Source organism: Lates calcarifer, linkage group LG15, assembly GCF_001640805.2.
Source record: "Lates calcarifer isolate ASB-BC8 linkage group LG15, TLL_Latcal_v3, whole genome shotgun sequence".
NCBI lineage: Eukaryota > Metazoa > Chordata > Actinopteri > Centropomidae > Lates > Lates calcarifer.
In genome coordinates, this window is record NC_066847.1 from 14,770,299 (window position 1) to 14,787,706 (window position 17,408).

A 17,408-nucleotide genomic window follows, 5' to 3' on the forward strand; every position below is an offset into this window, starting at 1 on the left:
GCTGTTTAGTGGGTGAGAACACTGTGTGTGTGTGTGTGTGTGTGTGTATCGATGGGTGCGTTAACGTGTGTGTGGCCAGAATCACATTCCATCATCTGCTGCTGTGTCAATACTCTGATGACCTCATAGTCATTATAGACACACACATATTTGACCCCTTTCAGCGAGCTGCACTGGAAAAGTGCTCACCAGGATTCTCTTGTGTCTAAAATGTCTTGAAACTCAGAGGCCTAGAGATCTGGAACTGATTTTCATTAGGATAAAAACTCTGATACACTGCAGCATTTGCTAAGTACAAAATTGTCACAGCAGCTAAAATTTCAAGATTGGGATGTTTAAAAATTGATGGGGAAAAATGATGGGCGGTTTTTACCCTGATCTTTTGAATGTGTTTTGGAAAGCTTGTTTGGAGGTGATTCTGGTTAGATTGTTGGAAGTATGCATCCACCCTTTGTCTTGGGACAGAGGGGGAGGCCAAGCCAAATACAGTTCAGATCAGATCAGCTGAGGTTAAGAACAGCCCAGTTTTGCCTACTACTAATTGGGTCACACCACATAAATCAATAGTGATGAAATTTTGCCAGAGTTAGCCAATAAAAGTTCTTTTGATCTGTAGTCAATCACCATCTGATCCAACTTGACTTAGTAGTAAATACTGCATAACATAATCACAGCCACCTCCACTCACATCAGCGCAAGAGCAAAGTTGTCTGGCCACACCACTACTGTAGATAAACTACGCCAAGCCAATTTCATACATCTGACCACAGTGCAGTCCAACTGGCTTTGTATGTCAAGGCTTTTGTCTAAGCTCTTAGCTGTACCATGAATCTTGCATAAGCCCTACTTCGACAGCAAGAGCTGCAAACTGCTGTCAGCTTTTCGACTTTGTCAAATTCACCTGCTTGCTCTTGGTGAACTAATCCCTACCCTAAAGTCTAACCTTCAGCATGTCTGATCCAGGCCAGTTCACGCATCCTCAATCAGCCAAGACCCCAGATATCACATCAGAGCACTCGGCACCAGTCATGGCCAACCCCTACAAGTGCATCCTCAGCCTTACTTTGGTGTGGCCACCCCTTAGACCCCCATCTGTCATGGCTCACCGTGCTGGGGTGGTGGAGGGGTGATTGTTTGAGATCAGGGGTAGGAGGAGGCGAGGCAGGCCAGGCCAGCCGCACTCCTAAGGCCACTGTTGGATCAATAAACGCAGCGATCAAAGTCGCAATTAACCCACCGCGCTAACACAAACAGCCGGGCCAGCAGAAACAAACAAAGCCCTCATGTCACCTAAAGCGTTTATTTTTGCAGATTTCCACCTCGGCCAGAGAGACCTCCAGCGCTTGTCAGCTTCTGTAAGCAGTGTTATAAGAGAGGAATGTAGAGCCACAGGGATGGCTGGATGCCTGGCTGTGCTGCTGTGCCAGGCCACAAGCTTATTGCTTGTGGTGGCATGTGGGTGAGACCTAGCCTATCTGTTGTCAGGAGGCATCACGCATAGATGCCTTTCTCATAGACATCAGGGAGAAAAGCTGCTTTCTGTGGTTGCAGGGAAAACTTAAGTTGTGTACATCCATGCACCACAACACACATCTGCACAGTGTCATCTTCAGATACACACATTAATCATGTTAATTTACGTGGAGACACTATTTACACTATTACACCCACTATTCCAAATGTGCTTTTGGACAGAGCTGAGAATGCAGGAGGATACGCAGAGGAAGGGGGAGCAGAAGGTTAACAGTGGGTGGGGTATCCAGAGAGACTGAAAAGGGGGGGCAGGGGGGTTGCTCTGTGGACCTTCTGTTCATTCGCCTGGCCATTTACGAAACACAGTGTCCCGTCTGGTGCAGTCACAGGAAGATTACATTTGGAGAGGTATCAGGTTCTTAAAAACAAAGGAATGTGCTTTCCGTTTGCTGTCGATCTCTCCACTGAGATTTTTCTGCTCCGGAGTTGCAAATGTTTTCACCGGGGATGTTGGGAGGGTGTTTCTAATTTCCTCTCCTCTATCTCTGGGTGATTTCCTGTGTGTCGTGGCTTGCTTATTGTGGTTAAAAAAAAAAAAAAAAAAGAGGGAAAAATGTGTCAGTGCAAATGTGCTTGGAAGTGCAAGTGTGTGCGCTTCACATGTTGTGGGGTCGCTCCACAGTGAGGTGATCTTGGCCTACAGGGTTTATGCTGTGCTGAGGTCTGTACTTAACCGGGTCTTCCAAGTTTCTGTTCTCCGCAGTGATAGGAAAACAAAAAGCCCAACAGCGGATCTGACCACAGTGCCGCAGGACAAATGTCAGACACGTATTTTATTGTCTGGGTCCAGGTTAGATGACTGTCAGAAATTGTGTTTAGTGCTGTCAGGATTATGTAGCAAGACAGCTGTGCTGCTGAATATAATAAGAGTGGGAGTAATTTTATGTTCATCAAATAATACAGTTGACATATATTCTCACACACAGTCAGTCATATGCATACAGTCATATATATGCAGTCAGTTAAGACAAAAGGGACTCTCTTATAAATTCTGTAGTTTTGTATGGTTTTACATAGCACAAGCTCACACATGTAGATGTGGTGTGGAAGACACCTAATCATGTATACAATGGAGCACTGGCAGACATTTTCTAAAATGTCCACTGTTTTAAGCCCACAGAGTGTAGTTTTGTGTTGTTTAGTAATGACAGTGAAAACAGAGCCCTCTTTCAGAAAAGGCAGGTCTTTGTACCTTTCCTACAATCTGTCAGGTCATGTCTGAAACATTTAATTGTACTTCTAAGAATGACTCTCTGAGAATAATGTACTCTCAGCTGAAGTTGCTCCTCAGAGTCGACAGGCTGTCCTTCATCTAATTCACTGTTCTGTCATTTACTGGCGAGGCCCAGCGGATCCTAAGAGCCTCCTGTGGTTATATAGGCCATTTCCACATGGCCCCAGCCTTTTAAAGCCTAAGTGTGTTTGGCCCTCAGCTTCCTCTCTATTAGAACCTGCTCTGCTGGAACCAGATAAACCATCTTCACAAAGACTCAAGGGAGAAACGCTACTCAAGACAGATCATACACTCCCACTGCAGGAAAAGAAGAAGTGCAGGAAGTAAGGGACGCTTTTTGGGGGTATTAAGACTGAAAGATTTGAAACAGGGTCCACACATGTGGCTGGATTCTGAACACTATCTGATGGCGCGGGGAAGTGATGAGGAGTAGTGCTGAGCAGAACTTGCCACAAAAAAAAAAAAAAAAAAAAAAAAAATGGAACAAACCCATATTTCGAACTCTGTGATGTGACGCCAGGCAGGGATGAGAAGGAAGAAATAGACAAAGAAAAAAAAATGTCTTTTGGCATCTTACCATTTAAACAAAGAACCCTCTAAATGGATACGTTTCAGGATTTTTAATGTTTCTTGCTTTTTTGTTCCTCTGTTCTAGTAGTATTTATTTACTCCTGACAGCATATGCTGGCTTCCTGATCCAGAGTCCAGATTGAATTAATGTCTGAGTGATTGTAGATCAAAGTGTAAGAAGATCCTTGTTCATTTAGAGGCCTAAGAGGAAGGGATCAAGGCCTAAGTCTCAGGATAAGCAATGGTCACCTACTAAATAACAGGCTGTCACTCAAAAACCACTGGCACGCTCACTCTTTGGGGCCTAGAGCTTTTTACCGAATCCTGTGTTTTTCAGTGTGCATACTGAGATGTATAAATCTGAAGAGCACTAGCGTAATATGCTACATAATATACTGATTCCTATATCATTTCCAGCCAGTCCCTGTCCCCTGATGGCTGTGTATTGTCAGATCTCTCCCTCTCGTGTCTGAATGAGCCAGCCAGATAACAGAGAGCTTTTCTCTTCATACCAAGGAAAGGCAGCAATGAGTAAAATTCTTTTTAAGTGCAAACATCACACACAATCTTTGCTTTGCCTCTGATTCAGTGCCAAACAGCAGTATTCTCACTTCTGTCTAAATCATATTGAAAGGGAGTTTCCCGTCAGTCCTGCTTTTGGATGCCTTTTGTGGTGATATCACCCTCAGGGCAAACATAAGAGGAGGAGGAGAAAGGATGCTGCAGCCAGCATGTTGTACTGAACTACTTCAACACCCAGCAGTAGTACAGGGGGATATGACCTTAGGACTTAAGCAGAGTTGTGTAACTAAGTTCCTGTCTTTTGCATCTGCCATCCTTCAGAGGAAGTGGTAAACACAATGACAAGTCTTAGCAAAGATATTATAAAGAGATGGGTGTTCCCTCAGAGTAACACTTGTGGGAAGATGGGGGATTTAATTTCAGGTGTTTTGGCTTGAAGCCAGAGGGTGTTTATTTTATTTTATTCATATATTTTCTTCTTTGATTCTGAATCCAAATGGGCTTTTTTTTTCTTAAAATGACTGATGACTGCAGTTGCAAAGAGAAATTTGATCTGTGGTTTTCCATGTACTGTACACTATATGATGTATGTGTATGTGTGCCTTTGTAAATTTGTAAGTACGTCATTTGAGCATGTTTTCATAGTGAAAACCCAGCACATGCGGCCTCATAAGGAGTTGATTGGTTTCAATCTTTTTTAACGGAGATTTCCTGGTCAAAATTGAAAAGTGTTTCCGCTGTTTTTGAAGTATATTAATAGAATGTGCTGCAAGTGATACGCCATACCCCTGGAAACACACAGAAACACACTCACATTGTCCCTCAGTGTTTTTTCCGGAATGAATCTGTCATTATAGGCAGCGGGTAACTGAAGTACGGTCCCAGGCTGCTGGCAGTTAACTCCATTTGTTATGTTAATAGATTTAGTTTCACTTTGACAGGACATGATATCATTGGACCAAAAGAATGAAGAATGATGACTCTTTGACTCCTCTTTTTTCCCCACTGAACCTTTTACAGTGACATGCTGTGTGTCGACACACCTGCCATTCTTAAACTTGTAACCGACTGTCAACTTCAACTTAAATCCAAATTTTGGTTATAATCCCCAGTCCTTCTCTTAATGTGTTTCAGCTCCAGATGCCTTCCTCCTAATCAAAAGTGGACATGAAACCCTCAAAATAGTTACAACATAGGTCACACATACACACATTCACAAAAGTGCTGCACAGCCCTGGTCTGTAGTTACTGTTTCTTGTACCTGAGTCATTTCCATCCTTTGCTGCAGTTGTATTTCACATTACCCTGAACCCCACAGAGGGTAAAATTGTGTAACAGTTATTCCACACTGCAATTATACTTCTGGCTTTCAGATATTATTTGTGCCCATTTCTATTTTTAAATTCATCTCCGAATTTTCCTTTTGTTGGAAAAGCTGCCTTTTCCATGGTTCTACTCATTGGCATTGGTTTAACAGAAAATAAATTTCCACTATTCTATTATGGATAAAAATATAATTTAGTTTGCTGAGCCTTGTGATTGGCTTGTGAGTGCAATAACATGCAGCAAATGTGGCCCTGTGCCTCCCAAGCATGTCACGGAACAAGCTGAGTTTTAGGTCAGCCTGGCATACCTGTCAGTTCTCTGTCCTGTCCTGTACTGGACAGTGTGCATGCCTTCTTTCTCACACATGCACACAAACACACTCAAATATACACGAACCTGGCATGTCCATCAGCTTGCGGTATGGGGGACATTGTCACACAGGCTAACTGCTTCCAGTGCTGTGTTTATTGGCCTGTTACAGGGCTGTTAAACACAATTTTGTGGAATACCAAACACAGTCCTGCACAACCTGAACTTTTACACCTGAAATTGTGACATGAAACACACATACTCTCACTTTCCACTTTGACCTGTGAGTACAGAGAACTTTTTTTTTCTTTTTGCTGTGTATGCAACCATGCCGTAACCCTTAACACAAACACCGGATTCCCCCCGCTCCCTCTCCTCTCCTCAGCTCACCTCTCCTCTACAGTTTCTTGTCCTCCCTTTGCTCCACTCACCACATCTCCACACAGATTTTCCATCCAGAATCAATGCATGGTCATGGTGAGAGACCTGGACTAAGCAATGAGAGGGACAAAGGGACAGAGGCATGGGAGAGTGGGGTGATGGAGGGATAGAGTTGGTCAGAGAGAAGAGGTTCTGCCAGTGGTTTTGGCAGCAATCAAAGCAGTGATGCATATGGGATAATCTGACCACAGGCTATTTCTCTGTTTGGATCTGTCAGCACTGTTCAGCAGTGCCAGTGCTCCCCTTGCTCGCCCTTTGTTACCCCTGTTGTTTTTGTTTGGATACTGTATGTCTCCTCCCTCTGTGTGTGTGTGTGTGTGTGTGTGTGTGTGTGTGTGTGTGTTTGCGTGTGTGTCACAACTCAAACATGAGACCACAGAGGGGGAGCCTTAGATGGGTATGTGAGGTTAACCAGGGTGACCTGCTGTTAGCGGTAGCACACAGAAAAGGGTGGAGAATAGCCAGTTGGTTCTGAGAGAGTTCTAAGTTCATGTTCTTAAATGGGTGACACAGCCAGAGAACTTCTACAATTTTCTCTTAATATGTTTGACTGGTAGTTTAATTGTTTGTCAGGAATGTTTGATATACTGTCTATAAATGACCGATGGTTTGCTGTGACTGAGAAAACAGAATGTTTCCATTGGAAAGGCATCATGTCAGTGGACATGGATTCATTTGGTTGTCAGTCATATTGAACCTTCCTGTCTTATGCAGTGTTTCAGCAGGCCAACCTTTCATTGCCCGTATGTTTAAAACTGTTATATGCTGTACATTTTGGGTAAAACAAAGGAAATAAATTCTATACACAAGATTGAGGTATGTAGTCTGATATTGAGGTATGTAGTCTACTAGTGGGATCTCATTCACTCAAAAAAATGTATGCCATTGATCACGGAACAGGGGATTATAACCCATTAGAACCCATGGTGAAACAGGTGTCACCAACTCTTTAAATGTTGTGCAAAGTTCGTCATAATTGACTTTTAAATCATGAAGTCCCCACGAAAATAAAAAAACATATAAAGAATAAATAAATAAAAAACTTCAGAGATGTGTTACATGTGGTTCATTTAGTTTGTTTTATATGCACCATAATTTAGAATTGACCTAAAAGGAGAAATGGGTCCGGGATTATGGGCTAAACAAGACTTTCTCAGTATTGTAAGATAGGGCATTTTAAAACATTTTTTAAACTATTTTACTTGATTCAAAAGAACATCTGGTACATTTATCCCATGACTATCTGTCATACTGTGTATCTTGATACATATCCAGATGCAGATTAAATATTCCAAAACCTTTTATATTATTAAAATAACGAATTTAAACAATTGTGCAAAGGCATGCTCTCTTCTAGTGCTCTCTAGCTCTCACTATATTTTGATCATACTTGTTTACTGTGTTTGTCTTGGATGCAGCTTCAGTGAATAACTGTGTTGCCCCCTGGAGTAGATATATATTACAATAAGTAGTGTGTTCATGGGCTCTCTGGCCACACAGACTTGAGCATGATTTAATCCAGACCCTGGCAAGATATTCGGCAGCCAATACAGTTATTCATCTGTTTGGTATAGCATTATTTCCTTTGTCCTTCTGTGCTGTCATCCTTATTCTAGAAAGTGTTTTGGACTCAGATATTCATCATGCAGCCTCTAGTCCCAGTGTGTGGAAGACCCAATTGACTGCCGTCTTATTAAGTTAAACTCCCACCCACTCAAGAGACAAGCAAATGTTGCTTTTTTTATCGCCCTCACCCTTGCATAGACTGGTGCACTGTTGCTATTGTCTATTACAGCAAATTTGTCCTGTTTTTTGTGGCTTTTATTAGCTGTCACCCAAAGGAAGGAAAAGAAGAAAAAGCCTACCAAAGATTAGTTTTGTATCACCCAGATGCCATTTTAGGACTGACATGCCATTTTAATTTTCCATTACATACTATGGCCCTTTGAAGCATTTGGAGCCTTTTAGCCATGGTGTAAACATCTAGAAACAGCGGTCGCTATGCCCAGTGAATGCCATTCAATTTTTCAACTTTTTCCTCTGTTGTCATCTGTGAGATGTTATCTGATTATTGTTAGTATTTCACTGTGTGATGTGGCAAGTCTGTAGCTACCATACACTTGACATCATCTTTGGTTTTGTGTTGCCATGGGGAACAACAGTAAGCCATTATAAAGTCATAAGCAAACACCATTGGGGGGTGTTATACTATGTTTTATTGTACACACTCACTTTAGCAATTATGGTGGTAACTTATGCAGTAGTTCCCATTTTTATCTGTCCTGCTATAGTTCTAAATTCATCCTCTTATGGCACAACTTACTCTTAATACAGATAAACTCCCCCTTTTTTCTTTGCTGAGATTTTCCAAGAAAAAACAAACAAACAAACAAACAATGGCTAATCTAAAGTATGTCATACAATAAACTCAACCTTTCCAAATAGTTATTAATAAAATCTTTTTCATTTCATTAAAACATCGCACAAATGCCAATGGAAAGTTAATGTAAAATATCTGGTGAAATAAAGAATTTCACATCTGTGTCTTCTCAAATGCAGACAGAACCGTTTCCTTTAGTATTTAAACAGGGTGAAGTTTCAGCAGTGAACATTTATTTTAGAGTTTAATATTTTCCCATGATTTTGTATAAAAGTTTGACTCCCAGTGTTTGATATATGATGACAGATTTAGTCAACCATCAGACACTGTATAGGAACTCAAATAATTTAGGTAACTGCAGTTGGTCATTTACAGTTCCTCTGTATGGTAGAATAGCTGTACTCTGAAATGACCCATTTGAAACAGCTAATGTTTACGTATAAGATTACTTTCTATATTTGTTATGATTGAACTTAGTATATATCTTTATCTCTGACAGTAATAGGGTTAAGCTTTCACATATATACAGAGATATACATCTTCATGCATACATTTGAACTACATTTGAGCTTGTTTCTGCATTAAATTAGCACTTAAGTGATTAGTCAATTAATCAAACTGTCAGTGACAGTTTTGGTATTGCCTTAATTACTAATTTATTAAACAGAAATACCAAACATTTGCTGGTTACAGCTTTGTAAATGTGAAGTTTGCTTCTTTTTCTCAGTTTCATCTCCATGTTATTTTATTACTTTGTTTTTTTAGATGGTGGTTAAGATCTCGCTGGGTTCTTGAAACTTGTAATAAACGTTTTTATTGTTATCTTTATTATAGTATAGGTAGATGAAGCCTTACATTGAAAACATTACTGACTGCCTTTGCTCCTGGGTTTTCTTTGCCGTGTCCCGATCTTCTACATAGTGACATACCCAATTATCGAGAATCAGCCAGAACCATTGTTCAAAAAATATTCTGATGGTTGAGGAATAGCCTGAGCAGCAGAAGAAGAAGTTATGTGTAATAATGTGTATGACTCAACCAAGATGTCCAGCAGGAGAGCATTAGCTGCAGGCAGTGAGCTAAAGGTGCCGACCAGAGTCACAGTGTTAAACCTGGCGGTTTCCGTGTGTCTGCCTGCTTTACAGCTTAACCCTGCTAAGATCTGCAGCAGACCAGGCAGTGTCAATGGATTTTCTTCCTGCGTGCCAGCTCTTAAAAAGGCCAAAGCCGTATGTGTCAGTGTGCAAAAGTGTTCAGATTTCAAACCCCCCTTTGAAGAGTAATCAAAAGAGGAAGCAGCGTGAGATCAATGTGTAACCGTATCTCTCCCTCTTTCTTTTTCTCTCCTGCTCTCCTTCTCTCCATCTCTCTTTCACAGTCTTTTTCTCCATCTGACATTTTTGCACTCTGTCTCGACTCTCATGAAAACCAGGAGAACTAGGCTCCATACACTCATCAGAGGTGTTCTAACAGCTGTGTGTGTGTGATATAAGCAGAAGGCTTCACAAGTGTATATGTAAATCTCAATGAGGAATGAGGTCTGTGCATGTGTGTCAGTGTGTGTGTTTCAACGATGCTTACTTGTTAAACTGAGTACAATATGTCTACCATAGTCCCCCAGTGTAACTGAGACTAACATTTTTATCCACTCTGAGTTTACCAGAAACTCTCTGACTGACACACACACACACACACACACACACACACACACATACACACAAAGTATCTGGCAGCACCTGCTGTCTGCCCCTTGGACTCTGTACTCCTCTCCTTTCTGTTAACTGGTCTCTTAAATCAGTGGAGCCCCAATATAATGTAAAAAGACAAAAAGACAAAAAAAAAACATGAAGTCTTCGACAGATTTAAAACTGCTCATATGCTCACTGGCTACTGGCTACTGGTTACTGACCTACTGGCTTGTAAATTTCTCTTTTTCGAACAGAAATATGTGAACAGAAATATGTGTGATACAGTGCAACTGGAATGAGTCTCAGTCCCTTTCCAAAAAGATCTCAAAATGATTTAAGTTAAAGATTTAACTGTCAGAGTTGTAAAAGGTGTTCTGTTGCCTAGATATGGAATTTCACATTGGTTTTAAATGGGCATTCAAAGTCTCAAATTCTACTTTTAAAAGTTTTTGTAGACAAGTCCTACTCTCCAAAGCTGTACCGAAAGTAATATGCATGACGTTAGAGCTTATACAGTAATGGTCTTATGATAATATTAAACAAAAGTTTAGTACATCATAGGCATCAAGTTGAGCAGCATGCATTACTAAATGTAGGGTGAACTGTTTTCCATTTTTAAATCAAGGAAAGGCTTATTAAGCATGTTTAGTCTTTTCCAGCAACACCCACCCACTGTTGTGCACACATTCTTTCTTAGGTCCTTTCCACTGCAATTCAAGTCATCTAATGTTGACTCAGAGCTGTGCCCCTTGAGCCCCTCAGCTCACTGAAAATGATCTTGGGAGGCTGAGGCAGGTGGCTGCTCAGTGATCAAGTTACACTGAATTGATTAACATGGCTTCATGTGTCCTTCATTTTTCTCTCCCCTCTCTAGTTGGAGCTGCAGTCGTGCTGTGTGTTCCTGCCTAATGACAGCCTACCCTCCCCGAGCACCATAATCTGCGGTGACATTCCCGGCACCGTCCGTAGCTGGTACCACAACCAGGCCTCCATGCCCGGGACTCTGGTAGTCTGCCTGCCCCAAATCAGTGTCCTCAGTGCTGGGCATAAGTACATGGAGCCGCTGCAGGAGCTCCCCTTTGAGGTCTCCAAGCCCATCTTGGAGGAAGGTAGGTTTTCATACTGTATCTAGTAAAATCTCAACTTGAATTACAATTATTAAATTGCGTGGAACAGAACACACACCCAGACACGGAGTGAGACCACCCAATGACCTGGTGACAAAAGACTGATTCAAAAGTTTAAATCAGAAAGCAAAATATTACACTTTACAAAACAATGATGGTGAAAGGTTCATAGGTTAAAAATGGGAGTATTGGAAATGAAATTTCAGTGGGTGGGGATTTTTTTCAAATTACAAATGAATTTGCTTTTATTAATAATTAAAATGAATGGTTTCATAATAGTAATAGGCTACATAATGTGAATTCATCATCATTATGGCCTTTTCAACACTGAACAAACCTTTGACCCACTACTACTCATTTACCATGACAAAAGACAAACAAACTTAAGTAGAGCGACTTTGAGAAATAGATCTTGCACATGTGGTTTGCACACCTGGTAGAGTTAACATAAGCAACACTCAGACGGTTGAGCAGTGTTTTCTCTGTAGAGGAAGAAAAAAAATGGGCCACCCTCCTTTTTTTCTCTCAACTCTTCAATGACATCAGCATTGGGCATACAGATTTCAAAAACAGAGGAGAAAGAAAAACGACAGCAAAAACAGTGACATCAGCAGCCTTGTCAATGTTGCCGTTAAAATTAACAACCCGTGCTTTTAGTAATTCATTCCTACACTTTGAAAAGCTCTTCATCTCTCATTTTCAATGCTCTGGATCAAAGCATCCTACCCATGGTGCGTGGGAAATGTGCTCTTCATGGCCCCGTGCTTGTGAACAAGTTCCCCTGCTCTGTAAGATGGGTCTACTAGGGTCAGCAGCACAGTTTTACAATACACCCTCATCTTCCAATGTATTTTCATGGGATCCTCTGCCTGCTCATGGGTGTACAAAGGTCTTTAAGACAGGATACTGCTTCTTTTTATCTCTGTGTCCATGAAGCTTTCCTATCCCATGCGTAGCAGTTAGCTAAAAGTGAGTGGAAATTAAAATGTAGCTGTCAGAATGTTGTTGATAATGAGCGTTGCTGACTTATCCTCCTGATACTTTGATCTATTGCATTTTTGTCCTTCTTCTAAATCTCTTCTGAATTTTCTTGCATCTTTCTTTGTCTTCCTCTCACTTTCACAATTACTTGGCTTGTGCTCTTTGCTCTCCCTTCACATGATGTCTCTCATCCTCCCCACTCCTCTTAATCTCTGCCAATATTGCAATTTTCATCTCTTTCTCTCACCATTTCATCACTTTCCCACATTTTTTTTCTGTGTCCTTTTTCCCTCTCTCATGTCTACCACCAGGTGATGCTTTCCCGTGGACAATAAGCCTGAGTCAGTTCAGCGTGTACACATTGCTGGGGCAGCAGCGAAGCCTGAGCCTATTGGAGCCTATGGGCTGTACCTCCACACTGGCCGTCACATCCCATAAGCTGCAGGGCTGCTCTGAAGGAAGGCACTCGTTTGTAGTCTGCCTGCATGTTGATCTGCAGCCTGTCCACGTCAAGTGCTCCAACCCTCAGGTCAGTCATACAGTCCTGAATCTCTTCTAAGTAGTCATTAGAATTACATGTATATTTATACAAATCATCCCCTTGTAAACTTTCCTGAAATATGAACACACGGACCCTGGCAGGAAGATCCTGCCTCCGCATGATTTTCTGATATAGATTGACTCCAATAAACAAACTGCCTCATCTTCTTACCTTGTATAATTTTCATGAAAATGGAAGTGTAAACAAGAGAGTGTTGCCTTGTTTGTTTTGGTCTAACATTTTGAGGTCTGAGTGAAGGAGAGCGGGGAATTGCAAGACTCATCATCGTTGTTTTAAAGTGTGTTATTATGTTTTGGTGAGAGCATGATGAATACGGACATATTGGAAGCGGAACATGTTTGTCTCCCGGTTAGGTCTCTGTGTTGTTTTTCATTGTGCTGTTACAGGGCTATAATCACATCTACATGTACCATTACACATGTTTTGTTTTTTCTCAATTGAATTAGCTGTATCGAATTAGGTTCCTCTGTAAACACTTAATTGGGGCGACCTTTTGAGTGGTCACACTGTTAAATGTCTCCAACCGCAGTGATGGGCCATGGTGATATTGAAGGCAATTGGTACCAGAAACAAATGAAAGGCCTTAATCTGTTAGTGGTGAAAACTTTCCCAGAGATGAGGAGAGCAGGTCGTTTACTGAGGGAAAGTTTCTTTTCTTTCTCCTTCTCTGTTCTCCCTTTCAAATGGAGTGCCTGTGTCTGGCAAAGCTGAGAAGGCTTATTGCGATTATATGATGACTCATTATTAGTTTTCAGGTCCAATGAAAACTTCTCTTCTCTTCTGTTCTCTTCTCTTCTCTTCTCTCATCCCATCTGTTTTCCTCCCCTCTTTCTTTCCCTTTTTTGTGTAAATTTCAGACTCGTGGGGGGTTATAAGCTAATATCATTTCAAGTCATGCAGCAGCTCTTTAGGAACTGCTGCCAGAGCAGCTCCACCCTCCCCAGAACGAGACCTCACACTGCTTTGTCCTCTTTCTAATTAGCATAGCCACTTTTGGGAATATATATGTATATGTCGCTCCACAACACAGTCAGATAAAAACATTGTGATGGGTTCAGGGAACAGGAGGCTTTTGGGTGGTAGAGTTACAGCTAGCATTTCAAAATTGATAAATTATTAACACACTAATTTTGAGACATTAATACATAAAACCACAGAGTTTGGCCTCTTAACTCCTCCTGGCCTCTAAACTGCATTTTTGTGACATTAAATTTGATTTTCCATAATGTGAGATGGATTACTTCATGGCACAAACAAAGCACCCCTGAGCAAAAAAGATGTCACAATTAACCATCACAAAAACATGCTTAATTCTGATTTTAACTTGAAACTTAAAACCAAGACTTAACCATTACATAGCCATGTGACAGTGTGAGGACTGGCCAAAATGTCCTCACAATTCCAGAATGTCCTCACAACAGTGATTTCAAACCAAATTTGTCTACACAACCTTAGAAGACGTGTAAACACACACACACACACACACACACACACACGCACAGGCTTACATGAGCTCACAATACAGATGCCACAATTCATGATTTGGGGAAGTGAGCAGAACATTTGGAGGGCTAGGTTCTCCAAAGACCTGTCATCTGCAGATCATGAGGCCTGCTAGGCTGCAGTAGTAAAACTGGAGACTGAACAGAGGCTTCCACGGTCATTCATAAATACACACAGATGAAAGACAGGAGATCATGCAGATTGTGAGTGTTTGTGTGCCTTTATCTAAGCATAGTTTATATAGTAACTTCACAAAAGTGACATATTTTTGAATACATGAGGTAACACCGTGTGTACATCTGTACAGGTGTGTGTGTGTGTGTGTGTGTGTGTGTGTCAGTGCATATATCTTCATTGAAATACTGTACGGTTATGTGTCAAAGATCAAAGCAAACTGTTGTAGCATGTGTCTGCTGATTTTGAGGTGGTCGTGAACTTCAGCTACTAACCCCATCCTTCTGACATCCCCCTTACACCCACATGAATCATCGACACAGACACACAAACTCAGATTGAAGACGCATTTAGTGTGCTACAAGAACACACACGTGAGCTTAAAAGCTAGTTTACTGTTTAAGTTATCTTAGGAATAGGAATAGGAGGAATGATGCTGGCTACTGGCATATGTGAAATCATTCTCTACACTTTAACTAGAACACAGACATAAAGACTTTAATGCATAGCAAGTAGATAAAGGGTGGAGCAAATGGCAGAGGGAAGATGAGAGATGAAAGGAAAAAGGGTAGAATGTGGTTAGGATAGTGAGATAGACAAAATGAAATATGAAGACAGATGATGAAAGGATGGAATTAGAACTCTGCTAAAAATCTCATAAAACTAGGGACAACACTGAAACAGATGCTAAAACAGAGATCATGTAACGACCCCATCATTCATCTGACCCTCACTGTACTCACCTCTTCCCTTTTCTCCTCTACTCGGCATTCTTTACTCTCTTCCTCTACATCTGCTGCTGAGTGCAGTAGGCCTTGTTGTGCTTGGTTGGACTTCCACGCCCCAGACTCTCAGAGAAGGGAGCGTGGAGCCATATCTCTCCTGCCGGCGATCCAGTTCGGTTGGGTATGGCAGACAGCTGTTGGCCCTGTCCCTGGACGGCTGCTGGATCGGTGCTAGCAGCTCTTCCTGGACATGTTTGAAATGGCCCAGCTGTAATGTATTGTGCTGCTTTTCATTTGATTTATGCTTATTTATGGAAGGCCTCCCTGTAATGTGTGTGCTAACAGGCCTGCATGTGTGTGAGCGAGCAATAACGAATAAAAATGTGTTTGGAGTAGAGAAAGCTATTTTGTGTGTGTGTGTGTGTGTGTGTGTGTGTGTGCTCATGTGTCTGTGCACCTTTACTTTTGAGGGACCCTCAGTGCTGGGGGGGTTTGGGGTTACTTGGCTGCAGAAGCGAAGCATTTGAAATCCAAAAATTAGCTCACTGTGAAAGAGCGTTGCATTTCTCCTTTTCTCTCCATGTCTCTCTTCTTTAAAGAACACCGAGTGAATGCATGAATAGCTGAAAGCATCACATCACATTCCCCTGCTTTCCCCTCATGTTTTCCACTCTTGTTTTTGGCTTTGTTGTTGTTTAAAGCTGAGGCCTCTTTTCATGTGAACACATGATAAATAGTTGAGAACACTTGACACTGAGCCTTCACTTTTTCCTAACTGTGGTGAGTTTTTCAGGGGAAATTGATGACACAACTTAACTTTCCTCTGTGGGTGTTTCTTTGGGAGTTTTGTTGTTATGGATAACAAATTTGTACAGTGAAGCACGTGTATGAGCATGCTGTGCCTTTCAAATAATCACCCATCGAATGGAAACATGAACACAGGTTTTACATTTCTTTTGTGAAACGAGGCCTCTCTGAATGACAAGCAGAGTCTAAAATAGTGTTAAGTTGGAGATTGAAAGAAATGGGAATGGATAGTGGTCCATTTATGGCAAATACTTCCTCCTCTTTTCTTTCCTCCTCTCTCAACTTTAACTAGGTTTAGTGTCACATAACTACAAAGCTGCCAAGCAAAATCATGCTAATGGCCTCAGAAGTCAGAACTACATGAGAACTCCCAAGTGCAGCTGTTTGAGTCAGACCTTGGCAAAAATACATTTGAATCTGGTTTCAAATATTAAGACTACTTGTGGTGTGTTAGGTTTATCTTTTAAGGCACTCAATTGGCAAAGTAGTCTAATGTATCGAAACCATGTTCTGCTGTACTGTCACTGTCATTTTTGTGCACAAATCTGTTTCTTGTGTATAATTGGAAGTAGTATACACATAGTATACAAGAGAATCCTGTATGATAGTGTCTCCACTGCATTAGACTGATCAGTGTGAAGTACATAATTCCTTCTACATACTAAATCTAATTTTCAGGCAGTTAAAATTCTCTCTCTGTTTTCCTCTTCTTCTCTCCAGGTTCAACTGTTATATGAACTCCTCCTCAGCTGGAGCTCCACGTGGGCCCGTCTCCAGCGGCATGGCATCTTGCGTCAGACATCCAGCATCCCAGACCCCCCCGCTGGGGCTGCACCATCCTCCCCAGTGCGCAGCAGTGCTGGCACCGCCCTGCCAGATACCAGCACCTGCAGCCCCTCTGCAGATTTTGGCTCCCCCACAGAGGTTTGTTTTTTCTCACACAGCTACACATTTCATTTTGTCAGTTCAGTGTTTTTATAAGTGTTTCTTATGAAAATCACCTGCACATGTTAGTTGTGGTTTTTCATATGGACCAGCCTTATAATAGAAGAAACAACAACAAATAAATAACTTGCACTGCCATCGATGCATCATAGAATGGTACTTAATTTACTCTTGCAGAGAAATACTTCATTCATTCATTCACTTTGTGTATTTTGTACATGTTTTTCTATCTAACTGCTGCTATTGCTCTCTCCACCATACTACAACAGGACACTTTTGAACTTTTTTTTCTCATTGTCAGTCAGTGTGTTTTTCTGGTATCACTCCTTTCATGTTATGTTACTTCATGATGAATACACCCTGCCAACACCCAACTGTTTTTTCATCTAAGGTGCTATGAGTCATGCAGTAATGCATGCTATTCAAGCCTTTGTTGTATACATAATTGTGCTTCTGATTTATGATTTCTTATGTAGTTTTTATTGTTATGAGTAGTTGAGTCAGTGCTAACACATGCAATTTGTCTAAAAAATTGTTTTGTTTGGGACGGATTTTCAAAGCTGGAAAAATCTCATCAGTGC

The 17,408-nt window shown here is 41.3% G+C and overlaps 1 protein-coding gene across 6 annotated transcripts in view; it reads left to right on the plus strand.

Moving 5' to 3' along the window:
• The window catches only part of LOC108876259 (intermembrane lipid transfer protein VPS13B), a 308,041-nt gene that overhangs the window by 144,915 nt on the left and 145,718 nt on the right, over positions 1–17,408 (plus strand). For all 6 annotated transcript variants that reach the window (XR_007814638.1, XR_007814639.1, XM_051076101.1 and 3 more), the window contains exons 23-25: positions 10,878–11,112; positions 12,423–12,640; positions 16,603–16,806. Coding sequence is in view for 4 of the 6 variants with exons in the window: in XM_051076101.1 (XP_050932058.1) it covers positions 10,878–11,112; positions 12,423–12,640; positions 16,603–16,806 (657 nt within the window). In the remaining 2 variants the exon portion in view is untranslated. The remainder of the gene's footprint in view (positions 1–10,877; positions 11,113–12,422; positions 12,641–16,602; positions 16,807–17,408) is intronic.